Consider the following 11,988-nt stretch of genomic DNA (forward strand, 5'->3'; position numbering starts at 1 on the left):
TAGCTCAGTGCCTCTCTATGTTAAATCAGTACGCAGTTTGCTGTCTGGGTGTTTTAGTGACTTTTAAAGGCATTTGCATTTGGCCAATTATATCTTTTAGGCTCGCAGCAAATCCAGCCTCCATATCGAGCCAGTGCTTTGATACTTGATGTGGAGATGCCGGTGATGGACTGGGGTTGACAATTGTAAACAATTTTACAACACCAAGTTATAGTCCAGCAATTTTATTTTAAATTCACAAGCTTTCGGAGGCTTCCTCCTTCCTCAGGTGAACGAAATGAAATCCTCGAAATGAAATCGCATTTATAATTCACAGAACAATGCTTGGTGATTACAGACAGTTTTTTCAACCGCCCGTTGCCAAGGCAATCAGTGTGCAGACAGACAGGTGTTACCTGCAAGGTCTCAGAATATACAAATCACCAAAAAAAAACAACAAACAAAAAAAAACAGAGATAGAGAGGTAGAAACATAGAAAAGACAGCAACTGACCCGTTATATTAAAAACAGATAACATTTGTTCGCTGGTGGGGTAACGTGTAGCGTGACATGAACCCAAGATCCCGGTTGAGGCCGTCCTCATGGGTGCGGAACTTGGCTATCAATTTCTGCTCGACGATTTTGCGTTGTCGTGTGTCTCGAAGGCCGCCTTGGAGTACGCTTACCCGAAGGTCGGTGGATGAATGTCCATGACTGCTGAAGTGTTCCCCGACTGGGAGGGAACCCTCCTGTCTGGCGATTGTTGCGCGGTGTCCGTTCATCCGTTGTCGCAGCGTCTGCATGGTCTCGCCAATGTACCATGCTCTGGGGCATCCTTTCCTGCAACGTATGAGGTAGACAACGTTGGCCGAGTCACAGGAGTATGAACCATGCACCTGGTGGGTGGTGTCCTCTCGTGTGATGGTGGTATCTGTGTCGATGATCTGGCATGTCTTGCAGAGGTTACCGTGGCAGGGTTGTGTGGTGTCGTGGACGCTGTTCTCTTGAAAGCTAGGTAATTTGCTGCGAACGATGGTCTGTTTGAGGTTGGGTGGCTGTTTAAAGGCGAGTAGTGGAGGTGTGGGGATGGCCATAGCGAGGTGTTCGTCGTCATTGATGACATGTTGAAGACTGCGGAGAACATGGCGTAGTTTCTCCGCTCCGGGGAAGTACTGGACGACAAAGGGTACTCTGTTGGTTGCGTCCCGTGTTAGTCTCCTGAGGAGGTCTATGCGATTTTTTGCTGTGGCCTGTCGGAACTGTCAATCGATGAGTCGAGCGTCATATCCCGTTCTTACTAGGGCGTCTTTCAGCGTCTGTAGGTGTCCATCGCGTTCCTCCTCGTCTGAGCAGACCCTGTGTATTCGCAGGGCCTGTCCATAGGGGATGGCCTCTTTGACGTGGTTAGGGTGGAAGCTGGAAAAGTGGAGCATCGTGAGGTTGTCTGTGGGCTTGCGGTAGAGTGAGGTGCTGAGGTGCCCGTCTTTGATGGAGATTCGTGTGTCCAAGAAAGAAACTGATTCTGAGGAGTAGTCCATGGTGAGCTTGATGGTGGGATGGAACTTGTTGATGTTATCGTGTAGTCTCTTTAATACTTTGATACTTGAGGCTTGGCTCCCTCCAGCATTGATCTGCTGTCTGTTAAACGGCTTCATGTGTATTATAAGTGGTGTCTCTTTTTTTCCAGTTGTACTTCCTGTGCCTAATCCCCAAGAGGTGTCATTCTCCCAGGTTAATGGTGATTAGAACAGATGGGCTCTTTCAGCATTGTGACTGCATAGGCTGTTGCTGCACATTCTCTGCATTGTACTTGTTTTTTTTAATATGGGAACTGTTTTGTTTCCTCCTGACTGCTGCTACATCTAATATCCTATGTAAATACGCACTGGTTATTTTTTCCCCGTAGTTGAAAGCGAGCTTCTGGCTGCTTCTCGAATTAACAAGATATTTTACCTGATTGAATTCTTGCTCACACAGCACCTTGGATTATTAACTCTTTCCCAACTGTGCTGCATTATTAACTCTATCCCAGCTGTACATTTTCAGCTGAAAATTGCTGCATATAATGGAAATTACTGCCTTGGGTCTGAAAATAGCTGGACATTCACAGTAAATGTCTTTTGGGGAAAAGCCCATGAATCCTGAAAGCCCAGTGCTTCCTCCAGGTGAAGATTTGCAGCTTCCTGAGCCCATTGGGCTGAGTTTACCCAGACACTTAGCCTCTGTCAGAATTGCAATTGGTGCTTCCACATAATCTGAGGTTATTGCTCTACATATATGCATGATTGAAAGTACCTGAATTCTAAGTAGATCTTGTCAACAGCCCCTGGAAATGAGAGCAACAGAACCTTGAGAGCAGTCTAGGCACAGCCAGGCTGTGATTTTATTTATCCCTTTGGACAGTAAGACTGCGCTGATGTATACTGACATGCTTTAGGTAAAACGAGCAAGGAGGCAAAGTGCAAGGGGTCTACAAACAGGCCTCAGCAGCCGTATCTCATTAGTTAAATTTAGCCATAAGATGATGAACCATGTTTTAAATGAAATTGAGAGAAATAGTTAAACTGATGAAGGGTTTGTTCAGTGTTACTGGTGGGATCTTTGCAGAGTTTGCTGTTATCGGGCTCTGCACTGGAGGAGTGAGGATGGAGAGTTGGATCAAAGCAGAAACAGGCAAATGACTGACCAGATCCTAGCTAACAGAAGTGATGAACAGGCTGCAGTGGCTTCAGGTTCCTGTGTTATTACCCACTTCGCTCATTAAGCAAGGACTCGGTCAACTTCCAACGTACTGCAGACATTAGACAGATTGGCTGCTCATCTCAGCAGATGGTGTTGGATCCATATTGGAGTTATTTGCTTGACTGTGAAGGATTTTTTAAAGCTTAAAAAGCGAGCATGCCCATACTTTCCTTAGTTTTGCATCACGAAGGAAAGAACTTGCATTTATATAGTGCATTTCACCTCCTCGGGATTTCCCAGAGCACTTTACAGCAATGAAGTACTTTTGAAGTGTAATCACCAGAGCAATGAGAGAAATTACAAGTTAATCTGTTGATTTGAGGGAGAATTCTCCATCTCTTCACATAGCAGCATGGGATCTTTCATATCTACCTGAGTAGGCAGAATGGGCTTCAGTTTAATGTTTCACCTGCAAGATGGCTCCTCCGGCACTCCAGTATTCCTTCAGTGCTGCACTGAAGTGCAGCCTAGATTATGAGCACGTCCTGGAGGGGAGCTTGAACCCATGACTTTCTGACTCGGCTGAGAGTGCAATCACTAAGCCAACCTGACACTCTCAGCAAAGAAAAATCTACTATTCATCTAAAAGCCAGGTGAGCGATGCTTCTTGCATCCTGACTCAGTGCTACTGACTGTCCAAAAAGGTGGCTAACTAGTGATTTTCCACCTTTTTGGATAGGAGTAAGCAGCATCTAATTCGGCCCAAGGGGAGCTTGGAACCAAGGCAGTTCTCTGTAGCAGAGTCAGTATAATCTAATACCTGAGCCAGGCAGGCCCCCAGAGTACAAAAGCAAAATACTGAGGATGCTTGAAATCTGAACTAAAAACCGAAAATGCTGGAAATACTCAGCAGGTGAGGCAGCATCTGTGGAGAGAGAAACAGAATTAACCTTTCAGGTCGATGACCTTTCGTCAGAGCAGATGTTCTCCATAGTACTCCAGTCTTGAACAGTGAGAAACTCCACACTCTCCTGGTCTATCCCGTGAGAGATTGTTTGGGGAAACGGTATTGAGATTTTTATTTTATTAACTTTTGACTTCAATTTAGTTAATTTTAGCTGATCAATAAAAGCTGTTAAACTGGTTTATTTGGTGCAATACCTGTGGGCTAGTTTGAATTGGTAATAAGTTAATTAATTATGTAAGTGGACTATAATGGATGATTTTAATTGTCCCAAGATAGATTGGAAGGACGGTAGTGTATGTGGTCAAAGTGGGGAAGCTTTTTAGAGTGCACCTGAGATGGCTTTCCTAGATTAACAAAGAATGAAGCATTGCTTGATTTTAGTCCTGGGAAATGAACTGGGTGAATAACTGATGTGGGAGTGGGAGAACAGTTGGGAATTATCAGCCACAACATAGGTTTAAAATGAAAATAGAAAAGGATAATTATCATCGTAGCTTATCGCTCCAAAACCATAGCCGAGCTCTAATGTTGTCCATAGTATCCAGCCATAGACCAATAGTCCAAACTTGATATGAGTGGGGAAGCAGAATTCAACCCTAAAAGATAGTTATATCATATAGATGCTCCTTTACTTAGTGATGTAACAATATTGTCGGAAAGCAGGTAGACAATTTGGAGAGGCAGCTCGCCTGCCACTCACACATAAAGGCCATTGACATGCACTCGCTCACGTCAAAGTGTTTGAATATTCAGTATTTTAGGATTATCAACACCATAATTCCCTCTGGCAGGTGGTGGCATTTTTCAAGAAACGCCAGCCTGTGCAGATTCTGTGCGATGTTGTGCTTATTGGATGTTGCACAAGCCAAAATCTGCAAGAGCTTGTGCCTGACACATCCGCATCTAAACCCGGTGGAATCTTGCATCCTGACGTCAGCACAAGAATTACTACCCATTGCCATTTCTCCCGCTCCTTAATGTCCTGTAATTAGCCAAATACTGATGAGTCTCACAGTCAGCATCTGTGCTCTTGCTGCCAGTTTGGGGAACAATTGAATCGACCCGTCTGTTTAAAAACAAATCACCAAAGGCAACAGTTTCAATAACGGATAATGTGACTTCTGGAACAGTTTTTCATTCAGAGTTATCTTCCTGGTTATTTTTCCAAATTTGGTCCACTTAATATGTTTTTGAGGCAGAGTGAGAATAGATGGATGGTTGTTCTGCATAGCTGTGACTTCATTCCCTATACCTGATTTTGTTAAAAATGCTGGATATCTGAGTGCAATGCAGATGGGTTGACTGTGGTCTGAGGAAATGGGGATTGAACCAGTGGGAATTTAGGGGTAATGAATAGATGCCAGTGTGGTATCAGTGACTATCATTACTATAAAATCCATCTCAATAATTTGTCAAATCTGTTCCCAACTGAAGTGGCTCCATTCAGCTTTAAATGCACTTATTGATGCACTGTCTACAGATTTAATTAAAGCTGTAAATCCTGCAGCATTTAGACAGAGGTGCAGATGTGATGGATAAACTGGACTTTCATTGAACTGATCTGCACGTATTTCGCTTTGGTTCCAGCATCAGCTGAAGCAAGTGTAAATTCCAAATGGTGTCTGGATGTGTCTGACTGCAGTGCCCGGTGTGGTACTGAGCCATTCAGTGTGTGAATGCAGGACCCGGTGTGGTACTGAGCCATTCAGTGTGTGAATGCAGGACCCGGTGTGGTACTGAGCCCTTCAGTGTGTGAATGCAGGACCCGGTGTGGTACTGAGCCATTCAGTGTGTGAATACAGGACCCGGTGTGGTACTGAGCCATTCAGTGTGTGAATGCAGGACCCGGTGTGGTACTGAGCCATTCAGTGTGTGAATGCAGGACCCGGTGTGGTACTGAGCCATTCAGTGTGTGAATGCAGGACCCGGTGTGGTACTGAGCCATTCAGTGTGTGAATGCAGGACCCGGTGTGGTACTGAGCCCTTCAGTGTGTGAATGCAGGACCCGGTGTGGTACTGAGCCCTTCAGTGTGTGAATGCAGGACCCGGTGTGGTACTGAGCCATTCAGTGTGTGAATGCAGGACCCGGTGTGGTACTGAGCCATTCAGTGTGTGAATGCAGGACCCGGTGTGGTACTGAGCCCTTCAGTGTGTGAATGCAGGACCCGGTGTGGTACTGAGCCCTTCAGTGTGTGAATGCAGGACCCGGTGTGGTACTGAGCCATTCAGTGTGTGAATGCAGGACCCGGTGTGGTACTGAGCCATTCAGTGTGCGTATGTAGGGCCCCACTCAACCAGAGCTTGTGACTGTGGGTCCATCACTTCAGAGTACCTGGGAGTGGGCGGTGTTCGGTTTTCAGCTGCCCGTGGGTGGTTAGCGTTTTGCAGAGTATCAACTGGAGGTGAATGACCCAACTCAACTTATTGAACATATCTCCTCTCAATGGATTCTGGAACACCCTGACCCAAACTAAGCAGCTGATTCAGACAGTGGGTGGTGAGCAGTTCCTTCAGTGGGAGAGAAATGAGAAGCATCCAGGCTGGTGGGTGTCCAGCATCACTCTGATCAGGGTATTTGACAGTCTGACATGAAGGGAATAAAGAGCCTTCATTTTCATCAGGCTGCAACAGCAGACCCCTGATCTCTGTCCAACCCAATTCTAGGTGCTTTCCAGCCCCTCGCCCTGCCTCCAGTTTATCATATTGGTCAGAAATGTGGGACTTGTTAGAGGACACCATAAATCCCACTTCTATTGCCATCACTCGTGTTCAGTGCTCGCCCATAAACCCCAAAGAAACAAACCAGCTCTCCTTGGAACTTTGAACATGTGTGCCCTCCAGCCTGTTTATTTGAATCCAGTTGCCTCCGGTCCTGCAGTGGATGGTAATTCCCTAGCCTGTTAACAGTTTGTCAGTACGCTAGCATGCTTTGCCTTTACTTAGCTCAGGTCAGCATCACTTGTAAACAAAAGTGTGTGTGTGTGTAAAAAGAAAATTAGGAAAGCAAAGAGAGGGCATGAAAATATTAGCAGGTAAAATCAAAGAAAACCCAAAGATGTTTTATAAATACATTAAAAGCAAGAGGATAACTAAGGAAAGAGTAGGGCCTATTAGAGACCAAAAAGGTAAACTATGTGTGGAGGCGGACGATGTGGATATGGTTCTTAATGATTACTTTGCATCTGTCTTCACAAAGGAGAGGGATGATGCAGGGATTGAAGTTGAGGAGGAGTGTGAAATATTGGATGGGATAAACATAGTGAGAGAGGAAGTATTAAGGGGATTAGCATCTTTGAAAGTGGATAAATCACCAGGGCCGGATGAAATGTATCCCAGGCTGTTAAAAGAAGCCAGGGAGGAAATAGCGGAGGCTTTAACAATCATTTTCCAATCTTCACTGGATACAGGCGTGGTGCCAAAGAATTGAAGGACTGCTAACGTTGTACCGTTGTTTAAAAAGGGAGCGAAGGATAGACCGAGTAATTACAGGCCAGTCAGCCTAACCTCGGTGGTGGGCAAATTATTGGAATCAATTCTGAGGGACAGGATAAACTGTCACTTAGAAAGGCACAGAGTAATCAAGGACAGTCAGCACGGATTTGTTAAGGGGAGGTCGTGTCTGACTAACTTGATTGAATTTTTCGAGGAGATGACAAGGAGGATCGATGAGGGTAGCACAATTGATGTCGTCTACATGGAATTTAGCAAGGCTTTTGACAAAGTCCCACAAGGCAGATTGGTCAAAAAAGTAAAGGCCCATGGGAATGTGGCAAATTGGATCCAAAATTGGCTCAGCGGCAAGAATCAAAGGGTAATGGTCGACGGGTGTTTTTGCAACTGGAAGGCTGGGGTGCCGCAGGGCTCGGTACTAGGTCCTTTGCTTTTTGTGGTATACATAACGATTTGGACTTAATCATGCCCCCTACGTTTAAGAAATTTGCGGATGACACAAAAAAGGCCATGTGGTTGACAGTGAGGAGGACAGTTGTAGACTGCAGGAAGATATCAAAGGACTGGCCAGATGGGCAGATAAGTGGCAAATGAAGTTCAATCTGGAGAAGTGTGAGGTAATGCATTTGGGGAGACCAAACAAGGCAAGGGAATACACAATAAATGGGAGGATACTGAGAGGTGTAGAGGAAGTGAGGGACCTTGGAGTGCATGTCCACAGATCCTGAAGGTAGCAGATCAGGTAGATAAGGTGGTTAAGAAGGCATATGGAAAGTTTTACTTTATTAGTCGAGGCATAGAATATAAAAGCAGGGATGTTACGCTTGAACTGTATAAAACACTAGTTAGGCCACAGTTTGAGTACTGCGCACAGTTCTGGTCACCACATTATAGGAAGGATGTAATTGCACTAGAGAGGGTGCAGAGGAGATTTACAAGGAATTTGCCAGGACTGGAGAATTTTAGCTATGATGACAGATTGGATAGGCTGGGGTTGTTTTCATTGGAACAGAGGAGGCTGAGGGGTGATTTGATTGAGGTGTACAAAATCATGAGGGACCTAGATAGACTGGATGGGATGGACCTATTTCCCTTAGCGGAGGTGTCAATAACCAGGGGGCATAGATTTAGTGATTAGTAGAAGGATTAGAGTGGAAATGAGGAAAAAAATTTTCACCCAGAGGGTGGTGGGGGTCTGCAGCTCACTGCCTGAGAGGGTGGTAGAGGCAGAAACCCACTACTCATTTTTTTAAAAAATACCTGAAGAGCCGTTTTGCAGGGCTATGGACCAAATGCGGGAAAATGGGATTAGGCTGGGTGGCTCGTTTCTCAGCCGGCGTGGACACGATGGGCCGAATGGCCTCCTGTGCCGTAAATTTTCTACGATTCTATGAATAGAAGCAGGAAAAAAATCAATTCTTAAACTGTCTGAAAATAAGGTTTCCTTCTAATAAATCTCATCTGAAGCTTGTTTGTGATTTGTCCCGGAGTCCCTGCCTGGAGAAAGTCCTAATCCGGCAGGAAATCTCTTTTTTTTTAAAAACTCATTAAATGCTACTTGTTGGGTTTCACTTTTATTGCCCGGCCAGTTGGTATGATCTGAGTCTGTGTGCGTTCTCAGTAACAGATCTGCTTGTCCACCTCCTGTTCTGCAGGCTGCAGCATACGCCTCTGAAGATGGTATCCTGACTGAGGCAATGATCGATTCCAGGGTGACTGATGCAGTTCGACAACACAAGCAGAAAATGGAGTGGCTGAAGACCGAGGGCCGAGAGAAGACTAAAGGCATTCAGCATCTTGTGCCGACCCTTCCAGAGGGCACACCGGTGTGAATGTCCGGCAGAGCAGAGTCTGCATCCTGCAACTGGGCTGAGAATCCCTGAATTGAACTGAACTGCACCAACGTAAAACGTGCATGAGTATACACTGTCCAGTCTCTAGGATTATTAATTTCTGACTGACCCATGGTGCGAGCATCCTCGCACATGACTCCGATCCAGACAGCAGTCAGTTCATATCCTGTTGGGCCTCCAGCTCGTACTCAGTCGGACGGTTTTTGTCTACATTTTTGTAGCCAGTGGAATGCAGCTTGTTAACGAGAGGAGACTTGAATGGCATTTCTCTGTGCCTCAGTCTGTCACAGCAGCTGTGGTGTCTGTGCCCCATGTCATTCAACCTCTTGCAGCTGCCGAGTATTCAATGTGGACAGCCTGTGCTGGGAGGAGAGTGTGATGGTGAATTCTGTGCAGTTAAGTATCAGTGTCTAGAAGATGTTTTGCGTTGATGTGGTGTATTTTGGTTCTGGGTTGCTCGACTGGAAGCACTGGCCATGTAATCTACAGTTGGATCCATCATGTTCAAGACCGAATCCCTTATTGTCCGCCTACCTCAAATGTATTTCTTGAAATGAACATTTCCACTCATTTTTCAATAGCGATTGCCAGAGTTCGTGGGAATTCACTGCCATTGTACATTGGTAATGAGATTGAGCAATTGTTGGTTTGCAACGGAACAGGTCACTGATCTGAGTTTTACTGTGATGAGAAATTAAAATCACCATATAACAGTTACTGAACATTACAAATAGTGAGAGTGAGGACTGCCAGGCAGAGTCCATTTCCCCTTGTCAAATATAATCCCATATGGTTATGGCATGTTAACTCTGACATAGGTTGCATTGAATTAAATGAGACTGCTGGCTGGGCCCTTTACATCTTCCTGATCTAACACTATCTGAATTCCCATGTGGTACTCAAGCAAGTAGGTGTTATAAATGGTTTGACTTGAGAGTGATTCTTTTAGGTCCTGTTTGTCTCCTCCCCAAGTGGCTGACCAGTAACCCCACTAAACATCAGATTCTGGAATTTCTATAGGTGGGATTAGTGGGGTCAGGTCACCAGCTGGCTGCTTATTTAACCCTTTGCACATGAGTATCAAAATTAGAACCAAAACCTGAGATTTTTAAGCTGTTAAATTTGATTGAATTAAACACTAATTCAACTTATCCTATTTCTAGTTTTAATAATTTGAAAGATTTCCATTTTTTTTGTAGAAATCCCTTTGCAGGCAAGCCATGCATGTTCTGGAAAGTGAAAATTGCACTTGCGTCTCAAAGGGTTAAAATGCAGTCACGTCTGTGGTTCTGCACTGACCCAACTGCAGTACTGGCTGCATTGGATTAGAGCCAATTTCGATTGATTTAAATAAAATGTTAACATAAAACTGTCCAATAACATTAGTGAGCAATCCCTTTACAGTTTTTCTCATTCCCATCCCTCCCAAGAAAATTCTCATTCATCATGTTCTATGTCTCTTTGAAGTTGCCTGTTTACTAATGGCAGTGAGACTCATCTGTCCCTTCAATGGGAGTAAGTTTTAGTTGATACTTAAGCACTGGTACTAAAGTTGATTGAGAAAAGCCAAGCCTTAGGCTGCTTTTCAGAGTGAAAATGCATTTTCACACCCAACGTGGAAGGAAAGTGGGCAAAGGTTTGAGTCAGCTGTCAGCGTTTAATCTCCAACTTGAATGGGGAGGGTGCCCAAAACTTTCTTCCCAGACTATTACAAAAGAAATGGAGCCTTTTTTATGATCAGCCAGGCCCAGGCTATTGGCATAAATAAAACAAAAGGATTTTTTTTTTTAAACTGGAGAGGGGAACATTCTCCTCTGATCCATGTCCAGAGTTGGGTCTACATAGAGTAGTGGGGGAGGGGTAGCCATGGGGTCGGCATGGTGCCAAAACTGAGACAGGGTCCCAGTGATTTTCTCACTCCCACTCCCTCATCTCTTTTGTTTCAGATGATGACAACGCGTCCTATTTGTGGGTGTTGAGCTACATGCAGAGAATGTGGGGGCCCGGCTTGGGCTTTGGCATGTTAATGATTCAGTATTATTGATCTGATTCTCTGCTTCCATTGATTTTAAAATGGTAATGCCTGAACCTCCTTTAAAAGCCTGGTCCATGTGACCTGTAGACTCTTAGGTTTCTCATCTAAATTTCTATCAACAAAAATCAAATGGGCTTTTAGCCATCCTGTAGTTTCCCTCATCTTTGTCCCTGGAATGTTCAGAGTCCCTCTCCCAAAAGTGGCAGCAGGTGCTGAGTTGCTGTTGAAAATGTGTTTGGTGAACTTCATTGAAAGACTGAAGTGAAAGTAGCACTTGTACTTTGAATTATGTTTGGGCATGGGGACCAAGTGGGGTTTCCAGTCTGACTCACATATTCTAAAATTCTCTGAATAATCAGTTAAATGTTGAAATGACCCTGGTGATTTTACAGTCTGGAAAGCTTGAGTTTCCTTTTGTACATTTATAAGTTAAACAGAATCGCATCAAGTTTTTTTTAAAACTTATCTAATCGTCACTATATTCCGAGCATGGAATGATTTCAATTTGATAAATCCTTTTTTATTGGATTAAACATGTAAATCCTGCTTTATCTAATAAACTGAGATTATAAGATGTTAGAATCAGCCAAATGGAAAGTGCAAGAAAAACCCAAGTCAAGAGTTTGGTTCCAGTGTTGGTTCTTGTCGAAAATGTAGGTGTTCATCAACATGTACAATGTTACTGCCAAAGATGGAATCTCTTATTTAATGCAGATCGTGTCATTGCAGGTTAACTACAAAGTAAAGCTTCTCCCAGGTATGGTACAGCACAGATTAGATGCAGATTAAAGTTCCTCTGCACTGCGCCTGGTGTGTCAGCGAAATTAATTTCCCCACCAAATATAATCATATCCTCAGCCCAAGACCAAGTTTAATGGGCAGTGTTGTGCAGTGGGCCACTGTGCCCCTAAGAACTAAGTTAAGATTACCCCAAACTCCTTTCAGATGGGGCCTTTCATCCATTAACGTGGGATGCCGTCGCATCCAAGCCCTAGAGCGTCTAACCCATTGTGTTCCACTCT

General features: G+C 44.4%; 1 protein-coding gene across 1 annotated transcript in view; it reads left to right on the plus strand.

Moving 5' to 3' along the window:
- The window catches only part of atad3 (ATPase family AAA domain containing 3), a 46,897-nt gene extending 35,125 nt beyond the window's left edge, over positions 1-11,772 (plus strand). Inside the window, exon 16 of the mRNA XM_067970497.1 lies at positions 8,734-11,772. Within this exon, the coding sequence (XP_067826598.1) occupies positions 8,734-8,910 (177 nt within the window). The 3' untranslated portion in view covers positions 8,911-11,772. The remainder of the gene's footprint in view (positions 1-8,733) is intronic.
- The last annotated feature ends 216 nt before the right edge of the window (positions 11,773-11,988 follow it).

Source organism: Heptranchias perlo, chromosome 32 (assembly GCF_035084215.1).
Source record: "Heptranchias perlo isolate sHepPer1 chromosome 32, sHepPer1.hap1, whole genome shotgun sequence".
Lineage (NCBI taxonomy): Eukaryota > Metazoa > Chordata > Chondrichthyes > Hexanchiformes > Hexanchidae > Heptranchias > Heptranchias perlo.